We start from the raw sequence: 22,422 nt of genomic DNA, 5'->3' as shown, positions 1-22,422 counted from the left end.
GAACCCGTGTCCCCTGCATTGGCAGGCGGACTCTCAACCACTGCACCACCAGGGGAGTACAAGAAACCCCACTTTTAATGCTGTTGCATAGTTATTTCAAGAGGGAGTGTAGACAAATGCAAGTGTTCAGTTATCTACCTTTATCTTCTATATTTTGTAACTGGATATAGTTATATATGTAGAATTCTAGTTTGCATAATATTACTATATCCAGGTTTCTTTTGTTTTTTTCTTGTTTGCTTTTTATATTCCACATTTGAATGAAATCATATGGTATTTGTCTTCCTCTGTCTGACTTATTTCACTTAGCATAATACCCTCAAGGTCCATCTGTATTGTCACAAATGACGAGATTTCATTTTTTTAAATGGCTGAGTAGTATCCCATTTTGTGTGTGTGTGTGTGTGTGTGTGTGTGTATCACATCTTCTTTATCTATTCGTGTATAGATGGGCACTTAGGTTTTATATCTTGGCTATTGTAAATAATGCTGCAGTGAACATATGGGTGCATATATCTTTTTGAATTAGTGTTTTCATATTCTTTGGATAAATACCCAGAAATAAGATAGCTGGATCATATGATAGTTGTATTCTTAATTTTTTGAGGAATCTCCATACTGTTTTCCATAGTGGCTGCACCAGTTTCATTCCTACCAAGAGTGTATAAGGGTTCCCTTTTCTCCACGTCCTCACCGACACTAGTTATTGCTTCCCTTTTTGATAGTAGCCATTCTAACAGACATGAGGGTGTTATCTCATTGTGGTTTTGATTTGCATTTCCCTAATAATTAGTGGTGTTGAACATCTTTTCATGTGCCTGTTGGCCATCTGTGTGTCTTCTTTGGAAAAATGTCTATGCAGCTCCTCTGCACATTTTAAAAATTGGGTTGGTTTTTGTTGTTGTTGTTGAGTCATATATCTTTCTAGATATGACTCCCCAGGCAAGGGAGACAAAAGAAAACATAAACAAATGGGACTATATCAAGCTAAAAATCTTCTGCACAGCAAAGGAAACCATCAGGAAAACAAAAAGATAATTTACTGAGTGGGAGAAGACATTTGCAAATGATATACGCTCCAGCTTTCTTTTGATTAATGTTAACATGGTATATCTTTTTCCATTCTTTAACCTATTTGTGTCTTTATATTTAAAGTGCATTTCCTGTAAGCAACACATAGTTTGGTCTTGCTTTTTTATCCAATTTGATAATCTCTGCCTTTTGATTAGGGTAATTAGAACATTTCCATTTAATGTGATTATTGGTATGCTTAGTTTGGGTCTGTCATCTTGCCATTTTTTTTCTCCTTGTCCCATCTTTTAAAATTTCCCCATTCTTTACTGACTTCTTTAGGATTGACTATTATTTTTAATGACTCTGTTTCCCTCTTAATTTGGCCTATGTGCTATAACTCTTTAGTATTTTAATGATTGCTTTAGGGTTTATTGTATATATCTTTAACATCATCAAATGTTGTTATACATTTCACATAGAGTGTTAGAATCTTATGATAGATTCTGTTTTCCCCCTACTGGCCTTTTGTGCTATTATTGTCATACATTTTACTTCTACATATGTTATAAACCTCATTCTAAATTGTTATTATTTTTGTTAATAAGAACAAAGTCTTATGTCCCTACTTATGTAGTTACAATTTCTGATCCTCTTCATTCCTTTGGGTAGAGCCAGATTTTCATGTGGCATCAATTTTTTGCCTCAGGGACTTGCCGTAACATTTCTTGTAGTGCAGGTCTGCTGGTGATACATTCTTTTAGCTTTTTATTCCTGAAAAAAAGTCTTTATCCTTCCTTTAGTTTTGAAACATATCTTTTGCTGGGTATAGAATTCTAGATTGACACATATCTTTAATCCAACTGGTATTTATATTTGTGTATATGATATTGACTAAAGTCCATTTTTTGTAGGAACTGTAAATCTAACATTAAATCTCCAGCTTCCTAGCTGAGTCTTCTTTTAGTTTCTGTTCTACTCAGTTCTGATCTCCCTTTTTCACGACTCTTTTCTTTTGTGCTTTAAAGATGTAACTTGATCATCTTCTTTCTTGCATTGTCTCAGACAAGAAATCTGGTATAATCCTTATTTTTGTAATATGTCTTTTACTCTTTTTTTTCTTTTTTCTTTTTTTTTTTTTGTGGTATGCGGGCCTCCCTCTGTTGTGGCCTCTCCCGTTGCGGAGAACAGGCTCCGGACGCGCAGGCTCGGCAGCCATGGCTCACGGGCCCAGCCGCTCCGCGGCATGTGGGATCCTCCCAGACCGGGGCGCAAACCCGGTTCCCCTGCGTCGGCAGGCGGACGCGCAACCACTGCGCCACCAGGGAAGCCCCAACTCTTTTTTTTAAGATTGTCTCTTTATCACTGGTTTTGAGCAGTTTAATTATATCATGCCTTGGTGTAGTTTTCCTTATGTTTCTCGAGCTTTGTGTTTATTGGCCTCTTGGATATGTTGATTTATAGTTTTAATCAAATTTGGAAATTTTCTACCATTATTTCTTAAAATATTTTTTTCTCTGTTCATTTTATTTTTTTGTGTTATTTTCTTTCTCTTAGTGTTTTATTTTGGATGGTTTCTTTATCTTCAGATTCACTAATCTTTTCATCTGTGGTGCCTAATCTGCTGTTAATCACGTCCAGTACATTTTTTATTTTATCATCTCACATATTGTAGTTTTCATCTCTCTAAGTTCATTTATCTCTATTTTTAAAGCTTCCATGGAACTAATTTTTAAAGATACATAATGCATTTATAACAACTGTTTTAGTGTCCCTGTTTGCTTATTCTAACATCTTTGTCAGTTCTGGGTCAGTGTTGATTGGTTGACTTTTTTTTTTTATTATGGGTTCTTCTTTTTGCCTGTTGGTAATTTTTGATTGGGTGCCAGTCATCATAAATTTTGCCTGGTTGGGTGCTGGATACTTTTTTTTATGCCTATGTATATTCTTGAGCTTTGCTCTGAGATGAAGCTAAGCTACTTGGAAACAGTCTGATCCTTTGGGTCTTGTTTTTAAGATTTGTTAGGTGGGGCTGGAACAGAGTTTAATTTCAGACTAATTATTCCCCACTACCGAGACAAAGCCCCTGAGTACTCTACCCAATAGCTCTTGAATTGTGAGGTTTTCCAGGCTGGTGGGAACAGGCACTATTCCCGACACTGTGTGAGTACCAGGTACTATTTCCTCTAATCCTTTCCCCAGGCTTGGGTTGGTTTCCTCACATAATGAGCTGGATATTCAAGGGAGACCCTCTGCTGATTTCTGTAGTTTTTTCTCTGTGAAGCTTTTTCCTTTCTGGTATGCTGTCTTGCAAATCTAGCTGCCTTGGTACATTCAGCTTTGTCTCCTCAGCTTGAGTCCTGGATTCCCCTGATATTCATCTGCCTGCCCTGTGGCTGGAGAGGGCACCAGTAAGCTAGGACAGTCATAGGAGTCACCTTATTTCTTTCCTGTCTCTCAGGGATCACTGTCCTCCACTACCTGTTATTGAGTGTCTTGAAAATTATTGTTTCATGTATTTTGTCCATTTTTTTGGTTGGTTCTGACAAGAGGGCAGATCAAGATCTTATTACTTCCTTTGGTTTTATTCCCGTCCTACCCCTAGTCTCTTCATGACATTTTTTGTTTTTTCTTAGATTCCATATATATGTGGGGAGGGGGAAGGGTAAGCTGTGACGAAGTGCGAGAGTGGCGTCCCCCTCCTAATGAAAGGAATGCAAATTAATTTGCAGTGAAATACCATTTTTACCTATAAGACTAACAAAGATCAGAGATCAAAAAGTTGCTGAGGAGACGCAAGAGGGAAGAGATATGGGAACATATGTATATGTATAACTGATTCACTTTGTTGTAAAGCAGAAACTAACACACCATTGTAAAGCAATTATACTCCAATAAAGATGTGAAAAAAAAAAGGATCTTATTACTTCCTCTGGAAGTCTACTTGCAATATGTATATAATAATAGTAATTATTTCATAGGGGTAAAATGTGCTAAAACTTGTAAAGGGCTTAGCGTAGAGCCTGGCATATGGCAGGCACTCAGTTAATATTAGAGATCATTACTAATACTACTGCTAGTAATATTGCTGTTAGTAATTATCTTAATATGTATTACTTAATGTAAGGTTCTTAGGGTCTGGCAATTAGTACATACTCAATTAATATCACTCCTACTCCTCTTTGTGCTGTACTATTGCTCTGGCTGCTTTGCTATTACTATTGTAGCTGTTATTATTACTACAATCTAACTAACAACATTGCCTTAAAAAAATCTCACTGGCATGTAAAGAACCTGACCAACCTCTTTGAGAGATTGTAATTAAGGGCTTACCTGAGAAGTGGAGTGAGCATGAATCCTCTAATCTGAGCCTAGGTATACTGACCCAGGGGAAATCACTGCGCTCTATGATCATGATTTCTACATTGGTCTGGGAGATGCCTTTTCCTGAAAGTTATAAAGCTGTTACAAATTCAGCTTTGTTATATAGTCTCCTCAACAAATTTATGCCTTCCTTCTCTCTCCCATTATCTAATCCTAATGTCTTAGAGTTGAGAAGAGTGGGATAGGAAAGAGAGCTAGCAGCTGCTGAGTGCCCATAGTATAACAGCAACTCCACTAGATATTAAAATGATGGTTTCATTTAATTTTTGAACATTAATTTCATCAGCTATTAAGTGAAGATAATAGAACCCATCTTGCAGAGTTCTTATGAAAATGAATTTTAGAAATGTATAAAGTGTCTTGGATAGTATTTGGCATCATCCATAGTAAATTTTATCTATTGTTATTATCTTCACAGAAGTCCTACAGTGTAGCTAGTATCATTGTTTTCTTTTTATTGATAGATAAAATGTTGCTTACATAAGACAACTGATGGAGCCAATATCTGACCCAGCCCCAAATGCCACTTACTCATTCATCCATCAGGGATTTATTGAGGTCCTCCTGTATTCTAGGTCTGGGGGATATGGGTAATGCTCTCATGGAGCACAAAGTACAGACAGGTAAATTTATAAATGCAGTAAAGTATCATAGGAACATTGACAGAAACGTGTGGAAGGGAATGATTTTACATGGTTTTGGGAGAGAAGGGGTTGTCACTAAACACTTCACTTGGACTAAATCTTGAGACATGCTAGTGTTTGCCCAAGGGAAAGGATAGGGAGAAGTGTATTCTGAGCAGAGAATAGCATGAATAAAGGCCAAGAAGCATAAAATTGCTGGATCATCAGTATGTATGGAATGTAAAATACCGGTAGGGCTTGATGAGAAAATGGTCTGGAGTAGGAGCTTCTTGATGCCAAGAAAGAAGTTGGAATTTTATCTTGTAGGCCATGGGGAGCCACTGAAGGATTTTAAACTGGAAAGTACCTAAACCAGTTTTGCAGCGATGTTTTAAGCCAAAATAATATAAATTAACATATTCCCATGGTAACAAGTCAAATAGTACATATTTAGGAATAAAGGACTCAGTTCCATGGTGCAGGTAGTTGATAGAGGTTTCATCCTGCTGTCTCTATAGGTGGGATTCTCTCCTGATGAGGACAGCATGGCTAGATGCTCTCAGTTTATGACAGGGAATTGGCAGTGAGCAAGAGTCACTTCAGAGCATGAGAGTAGGAAGCTGGGCATAGATTCCCCAGATCCCTGAATGAAGAAAAGCTCTATCTTCAGCCTTACTGCAGTGGTCCCAAGTTCAATTTCTTTTAAAAAAACACCCTTATCAACTCTTGCTGAAAGATCCAAATCCAAAGCTTCTCTGAGGGTTGTGAAATGGGGTGAGTCTCTCTTTATTATGATTTATCTGTGAACCTCCTCTTATTCACGTTTTAACTCTAAAAATTATTGAAATGTCCCTTTCACTAATGGCCTTTCTCATCACTATTATGGATTCATACTCTTTTTATACCTATCATACCTTAATATTTGTTTCACCTTCTTGAACTAGAATCTAGTTTTTCTTTTTAAAAAGGTTCATTTTGTCCGTAGTGGGGATAATTGGAAGAGTGTGGCCTGGATGTAAGGAGACCCATCCAGAGAGTACTGATTGTGTGGCCCAGTGAGATGGTGGGGGCCTGAATCAAGGGAAGCAGTGGGTGTGGAAAGAAGGGAAGTATCCAGAGGTGTCACTGAGCAGCTCTCACAGATTAGGCATGGGAGACAAGGGAGAAGTAGGAGTATAAGATAACTGTCAGATTTTAGACATGACTGACTGGGTTTTTGGCAAAACATGAGGAGAACTGAGTTTGGAGCAGAATATAAGGAGATTCAGTTTGGACAATTTGAATTTGTAGCACTATTGAGACATCCTGGTTGTAATGTCTCTGTAGAACTGGTGCTCAGGAGGGATGTACAGAAAACAGCATGGACACATGAGGCATCAGTATGTGACTGTTGATGATTTAATGTATTGGGCATCCTCAAGACCACCCTCAAGCTCAGTGATTCACTAGAAGGACTCACAGAACTCAGAAAAGCTGTTATACACATAGTTATGGTTTATTACAATGAAAGGAGGAGACAAAGTCAGCAAAGGCAGAAGTTGTAAGAGCAGAGTCCAAGCACAAGCTTCTAGTTGTCCCTTTCAGTGCATTTGTGCAGATGGTACTTACTTATCCCAGCAATGATGTGTGACAACCCCTATGGAGGGCTGCCAACCAGGGAATCTCACCAGAGCCATCATGTCCAGGGATTTTGGGGAGGGGTTGGTCAGATAAACATGGGGTGCCCACATGACTGACCTTAGCTACTTAGTCTCCAGCCCCTTTGGAAGTCACATTGATACTGTGTGGCCCAAGATCCACACCACACATCACATTGTTAGCATAAACTATCTGGCGTGGTCCAGAAAAATAGGCAGTCTTATCAGGCAGGATATTCCAAAGGCTTAGAAGTTATTTTCCAGGAGGCAGGCAAGGGCCAGACCTTTCCTTGGAAGGTGCACAGTTTGAAGATACCAGGCCTGCCGAGTCAGCCCTTTCCTGCCCAGAGGGGATTGGATGAAGTCTCTGGGATGGCTACGTACTGCAGAAACAGAAGTGTGCTGTGGGCCGGACCGTCGAGATCTCCAGCCTCTCAGGGAGGATCTCACAAAAGGGCCTTGGGAAGAACGTCAAAGAGCTATGAGGACAGCCTCTAAGCACTATTGTGCCAGAAACCAAGGGAGCAGGAGATACCAAGGAAACCATAACACATATGACAGGAAATTCAGGCAGGAGGGTGACTAGAAAACGGATCCTCTGGATTTGGCAGTTAAGAGCTTAGTGCTGTTTTTAACAGACTGTTTCCACTGGAGCGGTTGTGGCTGGAAATGTAGGCGATGGAGACAAGAGACACAGACGGATATTTCGAGCTGCTTGATCATGACGGGAAGGAGAGTGATAAGGTGGCAGCTAGAAAGGAGTAGCAGGTCAAGAAGTGAATTTGTCTGACCATGGGAAACATGGGAAGACTCGAGTATGCTTATAGATTGTGGGAAAGAAGCTGAGAATAAGAGTGAGTGTGAGAGACGGAGGGAGAGAGACAACTTGAAAACACAGGTGAGAGAAGATGCGCCATGTGGAAGTGGTGTGCCTGGCGTGTTGAGGAGAGCGGTAGGGGATCCACTTTAGGGGAAGGGAGAGGGAGCTGACTGCCAAACACAGCCGAAGCGCTTACGGATGTTATCAGCTGGGGTATGACACCATAAAGTTTAGGCCGGAAAGTCGAGTCCAGAGTTTGAATGCATGTGGGGATGAGGAAGTGAGCAGAGTACAAGGGTAGCAGATTATGATAAAGGAGCTGGTGAGAGTTTAGCTAAGCTATCCTCTGCCACTGCTGCCTTGGCATCCATTTTGTTTAACCATGTGTCCTGCAGGGACCTTAAACTGACACTAGCCCCCTTTGTAAGCACATGCCTCAGATGGCAGCCCAGAGAGTCACAGCAAATGTAAATTCCTAATATGACCATGGCATTTGCCAACAACCCTTCCCCTGCCTCCCAGGGCCCGTATGCCTTATGGGCCTCTTAGATGAGACCCCGTGGGACTTTCCAAAGCCATGCTCTTTTGGATTGAGTTGACTATTCCGCCCCTAGCCTGGGAGCTCCAAAGCACTTACCCATGCACCCTAATAAAGGCATGTGCCCCGGGTCCTGTCACTCTCTCTGCCTGTACCTTGCCTTGACCTCCTCATGTGACCCCTCGAGGCATGCCATATTCTTCCTCCAGGACCTGTGAGTGATAAACTTCTCTATTTCAGTTTCTTTTGTAGTCTGTTGTTGAACCTGGGCTCACCTGAGCTCTGCTTAACAAATGTTAATTTAACAAAGTCATAATAGGAGTAGAACAACAATTTTGGAGGTTCTGTGTGATGACCTCCAAAAGTCTATAGAGTGTGGCCTGAGACCAGTAGGTAAAGTTCAGTGGCATCCAGGGGTTAATAAGTGTTGAGGGTTAGGGGTTGGAATGTGTCATTCACAGGATGATCTCTTGTTTGGGCAAATCCTATGCCTTACCCAATGGAGAGGAAGGCGCTGGACTGGAAGCTCCACTGGGTTTGTTTTCTAGAAGCTAATGGTAGTGTCTTCTTTCATGTACATTAAGGCTGTGAGGATGGCTTAACGCATAAGCATAAGAAGGACTAAAACCAACTGGCTTAAACAGTTGGAAGTATGTGAGATGAGCACCTTCAGGGCCAGCTTTGGAGACTCCAGCTGTATTTCTCTGCTGTTCTCTCAGCTTGGCCATCCCCTGTGTGTAGGATTAATTCTCTTAAATTTTTTTTTTAATTAAAAAATTGTGGTAAAATACACATAACATAAAATTGAACATCTTAACCATTTTTAAGTGTACAGTTCAATGGCATTAAGTACCTTCACATTGTTTTGCAGACATTGCTTCCACCCATCTCCAGAACAGTTCTCATCTTGTATGACTGAAACTCTGTGCCCATTAAACAATAACTTCCCATTTCTCCCTCCTCCCAGCCCCTGACAACCACCATTCTACTTTCTGTCTCTCTGAATTTGACTGCTCCAGGAACCTTATAAGTGGAATCATGCAGTATTAGTCCTGTTGTGACTGACTTATTTCACTTACCATAATGTCCTCAAGGTTCATCCATGTTGTAGCATATGTTAGAATTTCCTTCATTCGGAAGGCCGAATAATATATTTCTGTATGTATCTACCACATATTGTTTATTTATTCATCTACTGATGGACATTTAGGTTGCTTCCACCTTTTGGCTTTTGTGAATGATATTTTGTGGATAATGCTGCTATGAACACAGGTGTACATATTTCTGTTCGTGTCCCTGATTTTGTTTCTTTTGATATATATCCAGAGGTAGAGTTGCTGGATCATATGGTAATTGTATGTTTAATTTTTTGAGGAATTGCCAGACTTTTCCATAGCTGCTATGCCATTTTATGTTCCCACCAACTCTGGGCTTAAGTCTTGAGCTGCTTTTCTCCTGGTGGAAAATGTTCCAGGCTCCCCGTGCTATGATGTCAGAGGAAGGGTGGAAGCTTCCAGCATTATAAACAGTAGCTATGAGACATACACTGCTTGGGCTGCTCAGGTCACATGGCTAACCCTGAACCAATGATGGTAAAGGGAATGGGGTGAACTGGTGGGCTTCAGAAAACCCGGCCCACCCTTGTACTGGGGGAAGGGTCCGCATAAGTACACATGCTCCATGGAGCCTCAAGTGAGGACCGTTGATACAAAGAATTCAGGCCTTAGTTATTTCAGGTAAAAAGGCATTTTCATGTACATATGTGTTGAAGGACCATTATCCTGAAATTTGAATTCTTTTTACCTTGCTGCATTATTTTTGTCTCCTTGCTTCACTGAAGCATATATTTCTCTGACATTTGGAGCAGTGGCCCCATGATGCAGGATTGTTAGGAAAAAGGCTAACTTGTTTTTAACACATGGTTTTCTTTTATTAACTTTACAAGGGAAGGGGAACTTTTGCCAAACGTCAAGACTTTTCTTCACAGTTTGTAATCTGCAATGGGAGAAGACAGTTTGGGCAGACTCCCCTGGTCTCAGAAGAAAGACCTGCACTCAATCCTTGGAAGGCTGCTTGTTTACTGCTGGTGAACACCAACTTCCTGCCTCTGGGCTAGAGTTGCCCCTTTTATGAGAGGCCTGGGCTGGGCGGCACAGGCCACCTTCCCACAGTCACCTGGATGATTTAAGATCTCATCAGGAAAGAAGCTGTAGATGCCTGTTCCCAGGTCCACATTCTAACAAAGATTCAAAGGGAAAGGCCTTGGAAACAAATATGCCTGGCTCTTTCAGAAGCAAAATGTCAGCTGGTCGCAGCCAAGCTCTGAGTCCATTTTAAAGGTTTCATTGTTAATCAGGACCAACTCTGTGAAAATGAATTTTCTTGTGAAAATTCAGATGCTGTAGGCTCTCCCTCAGCCCTGGCAAAGGGAACATAGGGCCCACATATGGAATAAAGGGTAGGTGCCCCTTAGAGCACTCAATTGCTCTGGGGTCTCTGGTTACCAGCTTGATACCTCCCTGCTTGCCTCAGATCTGGGGCTAGTCCAGGATGGGGTGTCCTGAGAGCCACCCCACAGAGGTATGTGCACCTGGGATCCCTGTCTCCCACCCTGGGCTGGGGCGGGCAGGCAGTGCCCACCTGCCCCGCCCTCCCCACCGCTGTCCCCCCCTCCCCCCATGCCCAGGCCCCTCATCAGCATCCCTTCCTGTCTGAGTAGGAGCATCTGCCAGGTTGACTGAGTCTGAGAGGGACCAGGACAGACCCTCCCTCATGTTTTCTTTGGTCCCATATTCCCAGGCTTCCTGGCTGTCAGCTCAAATAGTGGCCAACCAATGGCATGCCCCAAACAGCCCTGAAGGAGGCTCCACGCAGGAACCCTGCTAAGACTGGTACTCGGAATACAGCCGAGTGGGCTTCCTTATCCTGGCCCAGCGCCTTGGAGCAGGACCTGCATTCCACAGGGGGCCCAGGATGCTTTGACCTCCAAGCTGCCGGCCCACCAGCCTTGGCTTTGTGTGGCTCCGAGCAGGCGGGCCTTTCTTCATCCGGGCCTCCCAGGGCAGTAGAGAAAGTGCCCCAGTCCTGTTTCCCACCCTCTAAAAAGCGGGGACTTTGCCTTCCCTGGGTGTTCTAGGCCCTTCTTGTTTCATCAGGAGGATCCTGTGTGTTTGATCTAAATCTGGTCTCCTGCTGGAAAGACCCAAACAATCTGAGTCAAAACAGTATTAACAGGAAACCTGTTTCTTAAGGCCAAGAATGCAACCAAAATAGCTCCAAGTCTTTAATTCTGATAGCAGCACCATTTGGGGAAGGCCTTTACCTGAGAGAAACAACAAGTGGAACGCTATCCCCAAATATTCTAGCCCACAGGGCCTTGCCAACCAGGGAGCCTGGGGTTGCAGGGCTGCATAGCGCACAGAGGGGGCAGGACCCCCTACGCACACCTGAGCACAGAGAGAGGGGCATTCCCTGAGAGCCACGCAAGCAAAAGGTGTGTTTTCACTGAGTGAACTGACCAGGTATTTCTGTTTGGTGGAGATAACTGAGAATTTTAGGAGGAAAAAAAAAATCCTGGTTTTTTTCAAGGGACTTTCATTTTCAATGTGGAATATTTGTGAACTCAAAACACTGCAAAGAAGAAAAGAAAAATCACCCATAATCTTACAATACAGAACTGCAGTAAGAGTTTTCTGGGAACTTTAATGTTTCTTTTATTTATACGTGCACACACATACACACTTTTTAATGGTTTATGTGCCTCTTATTTTAGTTTAGTTTTTTTTTTTTTTTTCTTTTTTTTTCTTTTTTGGCTGCACCACTTGAACGCTGGATCTTAGTTCTCGTAACCAGGGATGGAAACCTCAACCCCTGCAGTGGAAGCGTGGAGTCTTAACCACTGGACCACCAGGGAAGTCCCTGTTTTAGTTTCTTGGCCACCTATTTCTCCCTCTCTACACGCAATCACTGCTGCCAGCTTCTAGACGTATTCTCTCCATGTACAAGCATTTATTTTTGTATTTATGTATATATGTTTTCATATGCAAGTGGTAGCATAGCAAAATACTTTTGTGGACCTTCCTTTTTTTTTTTTTTTTAACTTGACCATATATCTTGAAGAGTTTTCTATATCAGAATGTACAGATCCATTTAATTCTTTAAAAAAGTTGTATAATATTCCACTGCATGATTGCACCATAATTTATTCAGTCCTGTATTGTGAACATTTAGATTGTTTTCAGACCTTTGATATTAAAAAAATACCATATCTCACTTCTTAAAAGTGACATTATTGGGTCAAAGGATTTCAACATGTTGAGAGCTGTTGCCAGACTGCTCTCCACAGAGCAGCTAGTCCCAGTCTTCACTCCTACCTGCAAGATATATGAGGGTGTTTATTTCCCCACACATATCGCTCACACAGTTTGCTATCATAGTTTAAAAATTTTTCCAGTCTCAGAAGTGAAAAATATATCATTGTGTAGCTTTACTTTGCATTCTTTTCAAGAGTGTGATTGAAAATATTCTCCCATATTTGAAAACATTTGCATTTTTGTTTCAGTGAAATGTACATGTTATTTGTTTGCCCACTTTTCTTCTGGGCTGTTGGTATCTCTCTTTCTCAACTTCTTTTTTGAGAATAAGGTTTTTACTTTTGGGTCACTACTCCTTTACTTCTTTCTTCATAGCGCAACAAGAATGGAAGCTAAGAGCTGCTCACAATACAGAGTTTCTTTTTCTTCTTTTTAATCCCTGCCTCACAGGCTGTCTGCTTCCTGAAAATATGGCTTACCTGTGTAGTTCCTCATTCAGCCTGGTCTCTGATGCTCCTTCCTGGTGACCAAACAAGGCCTGAGGTGGATCCTACCACTAGTGATACACTCAGCTCCCTCGGAAGTAGTCAAGAGGTAATAGATCTTGCATCTCAGTTTGTACCAATCACCCGGGAGAACTCTGCTTCTGTAAATTTTTATTTTTAAAGATGTGCAGCTGCAGACATTTTCCTTTTGCATTGTCCTGTATTGGAAGTTAAATGCTTCCAGAAGATCTCCCTGTTTTGTGCTTCACAATTTCAGAATTTCCCCTACTGTTTCAAAGATGGAGTTTACAGTTGAACTTATTTGTTCAATTTTTTGCTTTTTTGTGATTTCTTAAAGGTGTAAGGAGAAATACTGGCTTTTTTCACCCCTTTATATTCACACTTTCTATATAATTTGCATTGTGTATTTCTGGTTTATAACTAGATTAATGCTTTTTCAACAAAAATGATCTTCTTTTGAGACAAATGTTTCTTCTTGTAGATAATAAGGAACAGTAAATACTTTTTTCTCTATAAAAAGGTTTTTTCTTTATATTTTTTCTTTCTACTATGGATAAAAACTCATATAGAGTCATTCTTCCACTACACACAAAACAGAAAACAATACATGACACAAAGTGATATATGTCTGTTATAAGAGTACATGTGTGGACTAAATCAACAATAAAAACTGTACAAAGCAAACATACAAACCAATCCTAAACTTGGGGAATCCCAAAGACACATATTAAAAAAATTAAGTTTTATTGACTCTTGAAGTTTTGATAATCTGTAAATATATTTCATGAAAATAGTCTAAAATACAGTCCAGTACAAGACCTCCAACATTCTAGGTCTTTTATTCCAACCACACATTTTCTCGGCACAATTTCCTTTGCTAAGACTTGGTTGATATGTTTTATACTTGAATACCTTTACATAGCACTCTTCAGAGGGCAGTTTTATCTTGTTAAGATAAGTCTAGCAGTGTACCACAAGCTTGAACAAGTGGCACGTCCAGTTGGTGAAACTAATCTCGTTACTTTTGCCGGAAATTCTTGTCCTCTGTAAAATTCTTGTCTGTGGTAGTTGGTGGAGAGCAAAAAAGCTCTTAGAGTTTAATATTATTGATTCCAATTCCTTACTGTGCCCTGGAAGAACCAAGTAATTGCAAAAAGTTTTACTTTATTAAGAGCTTTCCCTGTCAGTATTCAATGATGCAAAATTCTGAAGAGACTGAGATATTTATTGGAAAAGATTTCCTCATCCTCAAGTCTGAATGTTACTAGGTCATCTGAGCTTTCACTTGTGATTTTTAAATTCTTTAAATTTATTCCCAGGTATTGGCCTTTTAATTCTATCTTTTATTTTAGAAATAATCACAGGGAAAGGAGTATAGCCTATAATAATAGACAGATGTAGACAAAAACCTATAGAAACCACATGACTTTTTCTACTCTGTGCTCTCTCTAGCACTCACCCTGCCCCAATTACCAGTGAGATTTTAGGATACTCACACAATCTTTTTCCATCTCTTTTCATTTACTACAGTTCCTGCATTTTGAGGTGTCAGGATCTAAGACAGTATCAGACAGGAGTCTCTTTCACATCCTAATTTTAATTGATTTTATTAATTGCTTAAGGTAGGGACTCCTTTGATTCTGAGTTGGCTGATTGAATGGTTCAGCCTCCAAGAGCAGAACCTGTTACTTCTGAGAATGAATGATGTTTGGACCTGGCTGATGCATTGTGGTCGGGGGAAGCCCGGGCAGAGTTGATCACTGCTAAGGAAAATTTTTTCTTTATTTGGTCAGTCTAATACATTTTTAATTGACACATTTCCAAGACCCAGTGTTGGGTGAAATGCTCATCTTTTGTTATCGACTTTAAAAAAAAAATCTGTTTTGTCTGATATGAGTATTACTACCCCTAGTTTCTTATCATTTCCATTTGCATGAAATATCTTTTTCCATCCCTTCACTTTCAGTCCGTCGTGTGTGTGTGTCTTTAGGTCTGAAGTGACCCTCTTGTTAGCAGCAGATAGATTTTTTTTTTTTTATCCAACCAGCCATCCTATGTATTTTGATTGGGGCATTTAGTTCACTGACACTTAAAGTGATTAATGATAGGTATGTAGTTATTGCCATTTTCTTACTTGTTTCTTGGTTGTTTTGTAGTTCTTTTCTGTTCTTCTTCTTTTAGTTTCTTCCCATGTGATTTGATGATTTTCTTTAATGGTATGCTTGTGTTCCTTTCTCTCTTGTTTTTGTGTATCTATCGTAGGTTTTTGATGGGGTTCATATATGTTGACCTATAACTATATCTACTTGTTTTAAACTGGTTGTCATTTAACTTCAAACACATTCTAAAAGATCTACATTTTTTTACTCCTCTCCCCCATATTTTGTGTTTTTGATGTCATATTTTACATCTTCATGTTTATCCCTTCATTGTTTACTGTAGTTAGAGTTGATTTTACAATTTTTTGTCTTTTAACCTTTGTACTAGTTTATTGAAGTGGTTGATCTACAACTTTTACTATATGTTTGCCTTTACTAGTAGAATTTTTCCTTTGCTATAGACTCTTACTTCTCATAGTCTTTTCCACTTAGAGAAGATCGCTTAACATTTCTTTTAGTGTAGGTTTAGTATTGATGAACTCTTTTAGTTTTTGCTCAGCTGAGTTCTTTATCTCTCTTTCAATTCTAAATGATAGTCTTGCTGGGTAGAGCATCCTAGGTTGCAGGCTTTTCCCTTTCAGCACTTTAAATATATCATGCCACTGCCTTCTGGCCTACAAAATTTCTGCAGAAAAATCAGCTGATAGCCTTATAAGAGTTTCTTTGTATATGACTCTGTTTTCTTTGTATATGACTCTATTTTCTCTTGTTGCCTTTAGAATTCTTTCCTTACCTTTAACTTTTGTCATTTTAATTATGATATCTCTTGGTGTCTGTTTGGATTCATCTTGTTTGAGATCTTCTGTGCTTCCTGTATCTGGATATCTGTTTCTTTCTTCAGGTTTGGGAAGTTTTCAGCCATAATTTCATCAAACACATTTTCATCCCCCTTCTCTCTCTTCTTCTGGGACTCCTATTATGTGAATGTTGCTTGATGTTGTCCCACTTCACTTAAACTGTACTCATTAAAAAAAAATTTTTTTTTGCTGTTCTGATTGGGTGTTTTCTATTATTCCAGCTTCTAGATCACTTATGCTTTCTTCTTTTTCACCTAGTCTGATATTAATTTCTTCTAGTTTGTTTTTCATTTCAGTTATTGTATTCTTCAGTGCTGTCTGGTTCTTTTTTATATTTTTAGTTCCTTGTTAAAATTCTCACTGTGTTCACCTATTCTTTTCCCTAATTCAGTTAGCATTCTTATTAGTAACACTTTGAACTCTTTATCTGGTAATTATTTTTTTCCCTTTCATTAGTTGTTTTTTCAGGTGTTTTCTTTCATTTGAAATAAATTCCTCTGTCTTCTTATTTTGCTTAATTTTCTCTGTCTCTACGAAATTAGGTGAAACAGTTACCTTTCCTGATCTTGAAGGGGTTTCCTTGTGGGTGTGTCCCTATACAGCCTGTGTTTGCCAAATGGCTTTGGTAGGAGAGCTGGATCTAACGAACACAAGTCCTTTCTTTTCCCAGGGTTTGTTGGCAGCTGTCACCTTGGTAGGAAGTGAGGCTGGAGATGGAGGGGAGCTTGGGCTTCTCCTGTGCTCAGTGGTCAACACCACCCTATTGGGGGTGGGATTGGGTCCCAAGTTGCTGGAGCAGAAGCCCTGAAGGTTGGGTCCAAGCTGGCTCTAGTCCCTTTAAGTGTGTGCTCTCTTCCCTCCTAGCAGTGGCACCCTTGTTCCAGAGGGGAGCAGTGCTGGAGCAAGAGGGGCTGGAGTGGGTGCTTGGCATGGGTTGGGGTGCAGGCTGTGGTGGTCCCGGCCCCAGTCACGGTTCTGGGCCACTCCTGATCTGCTGCCTTGATAGACACCAGCAATGTCTGCCCCTTCCCCATTCAGATGCCATTCTGGGTCTGAGCTGGCACTGTCCCTCACAATTGCGCACTCCTCTTGTCTTTGTCAGCCCTCACCCCTGGGGCGTGTGCTGGGGTGGTCATAGGAGATCGGCCAGAGTCCTGGGCAGTTTCAGTCTGCTTCCTCTGGCTTGTTTTGGGTGTAAGCAAGCATGTGTGAGCTCTTCATGAGTGGAGTCTAGGTTTCTTACAGCCCTGCCATCAGTTCCACTGATTTTCAAACCACCTAAGGGAACTCATCCTCCTGGCGTTGGACCCCAGGGTTGGGGTGCACAATATGTGGCTTGCACTGCTCACTTTCCGGGGAGATCTTTGAGGCCATGTTATCTCCTCCTCTTCTGTGTCCCCTCCTTGGGGCACAGATCCTGACCTGATTACTTCCCTTCCTACCTGATTCTGTATGGATCTTTCTTACAGCCTTGTTTGTATAAGAGTCTTTCTTCCAGTCTCCAGTTAGTTTTCAATGAGAATTGCTTCATATGTAGATGTATTTTTCATGTGTATATGGGGGGAAGTGAGCTCCATATCTTCTTACTCTGCCATCTTCATCCAGAAAAAGATGCCCTCCTCATCCAGAAAAATTTTAAAGTTTATTCCTTTGGGGGAATTTATAACAAATGGAATTTGGAGGTTGTTATCAATAATAATACATTTATCATCCCATTGGGATTATTCAGAAAACAGCCAATTATATACCCCCACTTTCCAAACTAGAGCCCTCAGTGTGTGATTGAGGATTGTCTGAGTGACTAAATGAACCTGCTGCTACTGCTGACCTAAAACAAATAGACTGCCAGTTATTTCTCCAGCAAAGATGGATTTATTTGGGATCAGTGGAGAATTGCAATTCAGGGTCTGTAATCATGATGAGCCACATGCAAGTCCCTACACAACAAGGGGAAGAGAGAGTCTTTATAGAAGGGGAAAGGAAGTTGGGAGTGCTATAGTAAACAAAGAGTTCATGGTTTTTCATTGGCTGCATCCTTGCCAGGAAAGAAGAGGAGTCTTCCAGGTGGGTTCTGCTATTGTCGCAGGGCATGAGAGCTCCCCTTCTGATGTCCCAATTTTACTTATTTGAGGGTTTTGTTTATTAATATTTTATACTACCTAGGGCACAGTGGATATTTTAGACCTAGTCTTTTCCCCCATGGACTCTAAACATCTACCCTGATAAAAGACATGACATAACTTTTAGCTACTTGGTATAATTTTGTTATAGATTTACAGAATGCATTTTAATTTTTAAATTTTATTTCATTTCTTTCCCAGAATGCATTTTTAAAAATATTCCTGTGTTGCTACCAAACTAAGTCAAGGGGCTAATCAAAGACACTGGAAGGGTCTGTGTTTACAAGGTGATAGATATTAGGAACTGAGTTGTTCAACTCTTTTTCCAATCTCCTGATATTGCACAATCCTGTGTTCAGTTACAGAAAGCTAAAAGTCATATTTCCCAGTTGCCTTTGCATGTGGGATCCTAGATGGGCTGTATGGTCCACCAATCAGGTGCACCCATGTGAGACAAATTTGGAACTGAGATGAGGAGCAAGAGAGGCATGGCATGGGGGATCCATTTGCTGATGTAGAGTATAGCACAGGAAGCATGCTTGGAATCAGTCATATAATGTTCTAAATTCACTACAAGAAACTCTTTGTATGGTTATATTACCAACCATAGGTAATTAGATAATTAAGTTTGTTTGTTTCAAATTGTCTTGGGAATTGCTTTTTTTTTTTTTTTCCCCGGTACGCAGGCCTCTCACTGTCGTGGCCTCTCCCGTTGCGGAGCACAGGCTCCGGACGCGCAGGCTCAGCGGCCATGGCTCACGGGCCTAGCCGCTCCGTGGCATGTGGGATCCTCCCAGACCGGGGCACGAACCTGCGTCCCCTGCAACGACAGGCGGACTCTCAACCACTGCGCCACCAGGGAAGCCCGGGAATTGCTTTTTAATCACTTAAAAAATATGTAAAATAGGGCTTCCCTGGTGGCTCAGTGGTTGAGAATCCGCCTGCCGATGCAGGGGACATGGGTTCGTGCCCCGGTCTGGGAAGATCCCACATGCCGCAGAGTGGCTGGGCCCGTGAGCCATGGCCGCTGAGCCTGCGCGTCCGGAGCCTGTGCTCCGCAACGGGAGAGGCCACGACAGTGAGAGGCCCGCGTACCACAAAAAAAAAAAAAAAAAAATGTAAAACATATTTTGTCCCAAACATATTTGTTCCAAAGTTGAAACTCTGTAACTAGATGTATTTTGAGTCTAGTTGCCATTCCTCCCCTCTCTACCTCTTTTCTCCTTCCTTCTTTATGTAGCACATTCAAAAAATTAATTTTTGATTTGTTTTTCCAGTATTTAATTTTACAACTATAAGAAAGTGCATTTATATTTGTATTTCCCTCTATTTCTTACACAAAAGGTAGATATTTTATTTACTGTTATGCTTCTTGCTCATTTTTCCATAACATGTTCTTCAGATTGTTTCGCATAAGGATATGGCGTATAGAGATTTTTCATTCTCTTGTCAAGTTGCCCTGGCTACTACCCCCAACACAGCGCTTAGTGGGGAAACCTTTATTACCCATTCAGCAAGATGTTGGCTTTGGGGTGGCATTGTAAATGTATGAAATCATATATTCATCAAACCAAGATTTGTCAATTCTTTCTTAATTGAATATTTTCTAAAATCAGAAATGGATGTCAGATTTTGTCAAATGGAGACAGAAACCACGCCTGTTATTTTAAAGAGAATTTAACATGTAACTAACTGAAAAACCAAGAGAGACTATTAAGGTATCTGGGAGGTAGTGGAAACTGTGGGAAGCAGTTACCACACCTAAGGCTAGGGGAATACATGGAAGAGGGACCCCATGGAACTCAGAGTTCTGGGGATTCCCCTCCTTGGCTGGTGCCCAGTGTCTGAGTTCACAGGAAAGGCTCTGAGGAGCTGGACCTACACCTCAGGGGAGGGTGCACTTGCCGGCCGGAGAAGCAAGCCCTGGAAATATAGCTAATTGAATTATAAAAAGCTGCTATTGAAACAAACCACTACATCTGAGGTAACAAAACAAGATTGGGATGACATGGGCAAGAGGAGAGAACAGACAAGGAGCAAGCCCTCTGCCTCGCATCCCCCAGCCTCACACTCTCCATTCAGTGCCCCCAGCACCCCCTTTCCCTCCATGGGCAGAGTCTAACCGGGGCAGCAAACCAAGCTGAAATATGGTTTGCAGGGTCCCATCACAGAGCAGAGATAGAAGGGGTGGACTTGAAGCTAAAAGACAACAGCTAGGTAACTGGTGCAACACCTCTAGATATGACATGATTTTTCTTCTTGGAAGTATGGCCATCATGAATTACATATTAATGTAATTAATATGTAATTAATGTAAGCTTTCTAATACTGAGTTTTTCCTGGAATGAATCCCTCTTGGTCATGATGAATTACTTTCTTAATACTATACTGTTTGCTTATATTTTAGTTAAGATTTTTAGTATCAGTATTTGTATGTGAAATTGGTTTCTAATTTTCTTTTTAGGGTAGTATTTATCAGATATTGATATCTGTGTTAAGTTTGCTTCATAAAAAGAATTTGGAAATTGTAATTCTTTTCCCATGTTCAGTCCCAGTTTAAGTAGCTTTGGGGTTCCCTGACTTTAACGGATTGCTAAATTCCCTTGTGAAACCACCAGGGCCTGGTGAATTATTTGGTGGGAAAATTTTTGCAATTTTCTCCATAACTTCTATAGTAACTTTTCTCTTCAAATTTTTTTTAATCTCTAAAGGTTCAGATTTGGTATATTGTATTTTCCTAAAAATTATTTATTTTAGTTAGGTTGTGAAATTTATTTGCATAAAGTTAGCAAGGTATTGTCTTAAGATATTAAAAATATTCTCGACATTCACAGAAAGATAGACAAGATGAAAAGGCAGAGGGCTATGTACCAGATGAAGGAACAAGATAAACCCCCAGAAAAACAACTAAATGAAGTGGAGATAGGCAACCTTCCAGAAAAAGAATTTCAGAATAATGATAGTGAAGATGATCCAGGACCTCAGAAAAAGAATGGAGGCAAAGATGGAGAAGATGCAAGAAATGTTTAACAAAGACCTAAAAGAATTAAAGAACAAAGAAACAGAGATGAACAATACAATAACTGGATCTCATTCAGATTCGATGAGAAATCAAAAGCTTTTACAGACAAGCAAAAGCTAAGAGAATTCAGCACCACCAAACCAGCTCTACAACAAATGCTAAAGGAACTTGTCTAAGTGGGAAGCACAAGAGAAGAAAAGGACCTACCAAAACAAACCCCAAACAATTAAGAAAATGGTCATAGCAACATACACATCGATAATTACCGTAAAAGTGAATGGATTAAATGCTCCAACCAAAAGACACAGGTTCGCTGAATGGATACAAAAACAAGACTCATATATATGCTGGCTACAAGAGACCCACTTCAGACCTAGGGACACATACAGACTGAAAGTGAGGGAATGGAAAAAGATATTCCATGCAAATGGAAATCAAAAGAAAGTTGGAGTAGCAATACTCATATCTGATAAAATAGACTTTAAAATAAAGAATGTTACAAGAGACAAGGAAGGACACTACATAATGATCAAGGGATCAATCCAAGAAGAAGATAGAACAATTATATATGCACCCAACATAGGAGCACCTCAATACCTAAGACACCTGCTAACAGCTATAAAAGAGGAAATCAACAGGAACACAATAATAGTGGGGGACTTTAACACCTCACTTACACCAATGGACAGATCATCCAAAATGAAAATTAATAAGGAAACAGAAGCTTTAAATGACACAATAGACCAGATAGATTTAATTGATATTTATAGGCCATTCCATCCAATAACAGCAGATTACACTTTCTTCTCAAGGGTGCACGAGACATTCTCCAGGATACCAGATCTTGGGTCACAAATCAAGCCTCAGTAAATTTAAGAAAATTGAAATCATATCAAGCATCTTTTCTGACCACAACGCTATGAGATTAGAAATCAATTACAGGGAAAAAAACGTAAAAAACACAAACACATGGAGGCTAAACAATACGTTACTAAATAACTAAGAGATCACTGAAGAAATCAAAGAGGAAATCAAAAAATACCTACAGACAAATGATGATGAAACATGTTGATCCAAAACCTATGGGATGGAGCAAAAGCAGTTCAAAGACGGAAGTTTACAGCTATACAAGCCTACCTCTAGAAACAAGAAAGATCTCAAATAAACAGTCTAACCTTACACCTAAAGGAACTAGAGAAAGAAGAAGAAACAAAACCCAAAGTTAGCAGAAGGAAAGAAATCATAAAGATCAGAGCAGAAATAAATGAAATAGAAACAAAGAAAACAATGGCAAAGATCAATAAAACTAAAAGCTGGTTCTTTGAAAAGATAAGCAAAATTGATAAACCATTAGCCAGACTCATCAAGAAAAAGAGGGAGAGTACTCAAATCAATTAAAGTAGAAATGAAAAAGGAGAAGTAACAACAGACACCGCAGAAATACAGAGCATCCTAAGAGACTACTACAAGCAACTCTGTGCCAATAAAATGG

General features: G+C 40.3%; 1 protein-coding gene across 10 annotated transcripts in view; it reads left to right on the top strand.

The window, feature by feature from the left end:
- Positions 1-22,422, top strand: part of ZNF485 (zinc finger protein 485) — a 586,403-nt gene that overhangs the window by 148,826 nt on the left and 415,155 nt on the right. For 6 of the 10 annotated variants that reach the window (XR_008616207.1, XM_055081185.1, XM_055081183.1 and 3 more), the window contains one exon: positions 12,777-12,920. The exons of 2 other annotated variants lie outside the window; for them this stretch is intronic. Coding sequence is in view for 7 of the 8 variants with exons in the window: in XM_055081185.1 (XP_054937160.1) it covers positions 12,777-12,920 (144 nt within the window). In the remaining variant the exon portion in view is untranslated. Of the gene's footprint in view, positions 1-12,776; positions 12,921-20,742; positions 20,941-22,422 lie in introns of those variants that run through there. 2 more of the 10 variants (XM_055081187.1, XM_055081190.1) reach the window with 2 other exon arrangements.

This window comes from Physeter macrocephalus, chromosome 20 (genome assembly GCF_002837175.3).
Source record: "Physeter macrocephalus isolate SW-GA chromosome 20, ASM283717v5, whole genome shotgun sequence".
NCBI lineage: Eukaryota > Metazoa > Chordata > Mammalia > Artiodactyla > Physeteridae > Physeter > Physeter macrocephalus.
This window is presented reverse-complemented; position numbering and strand designations above follow the sequence as displayed.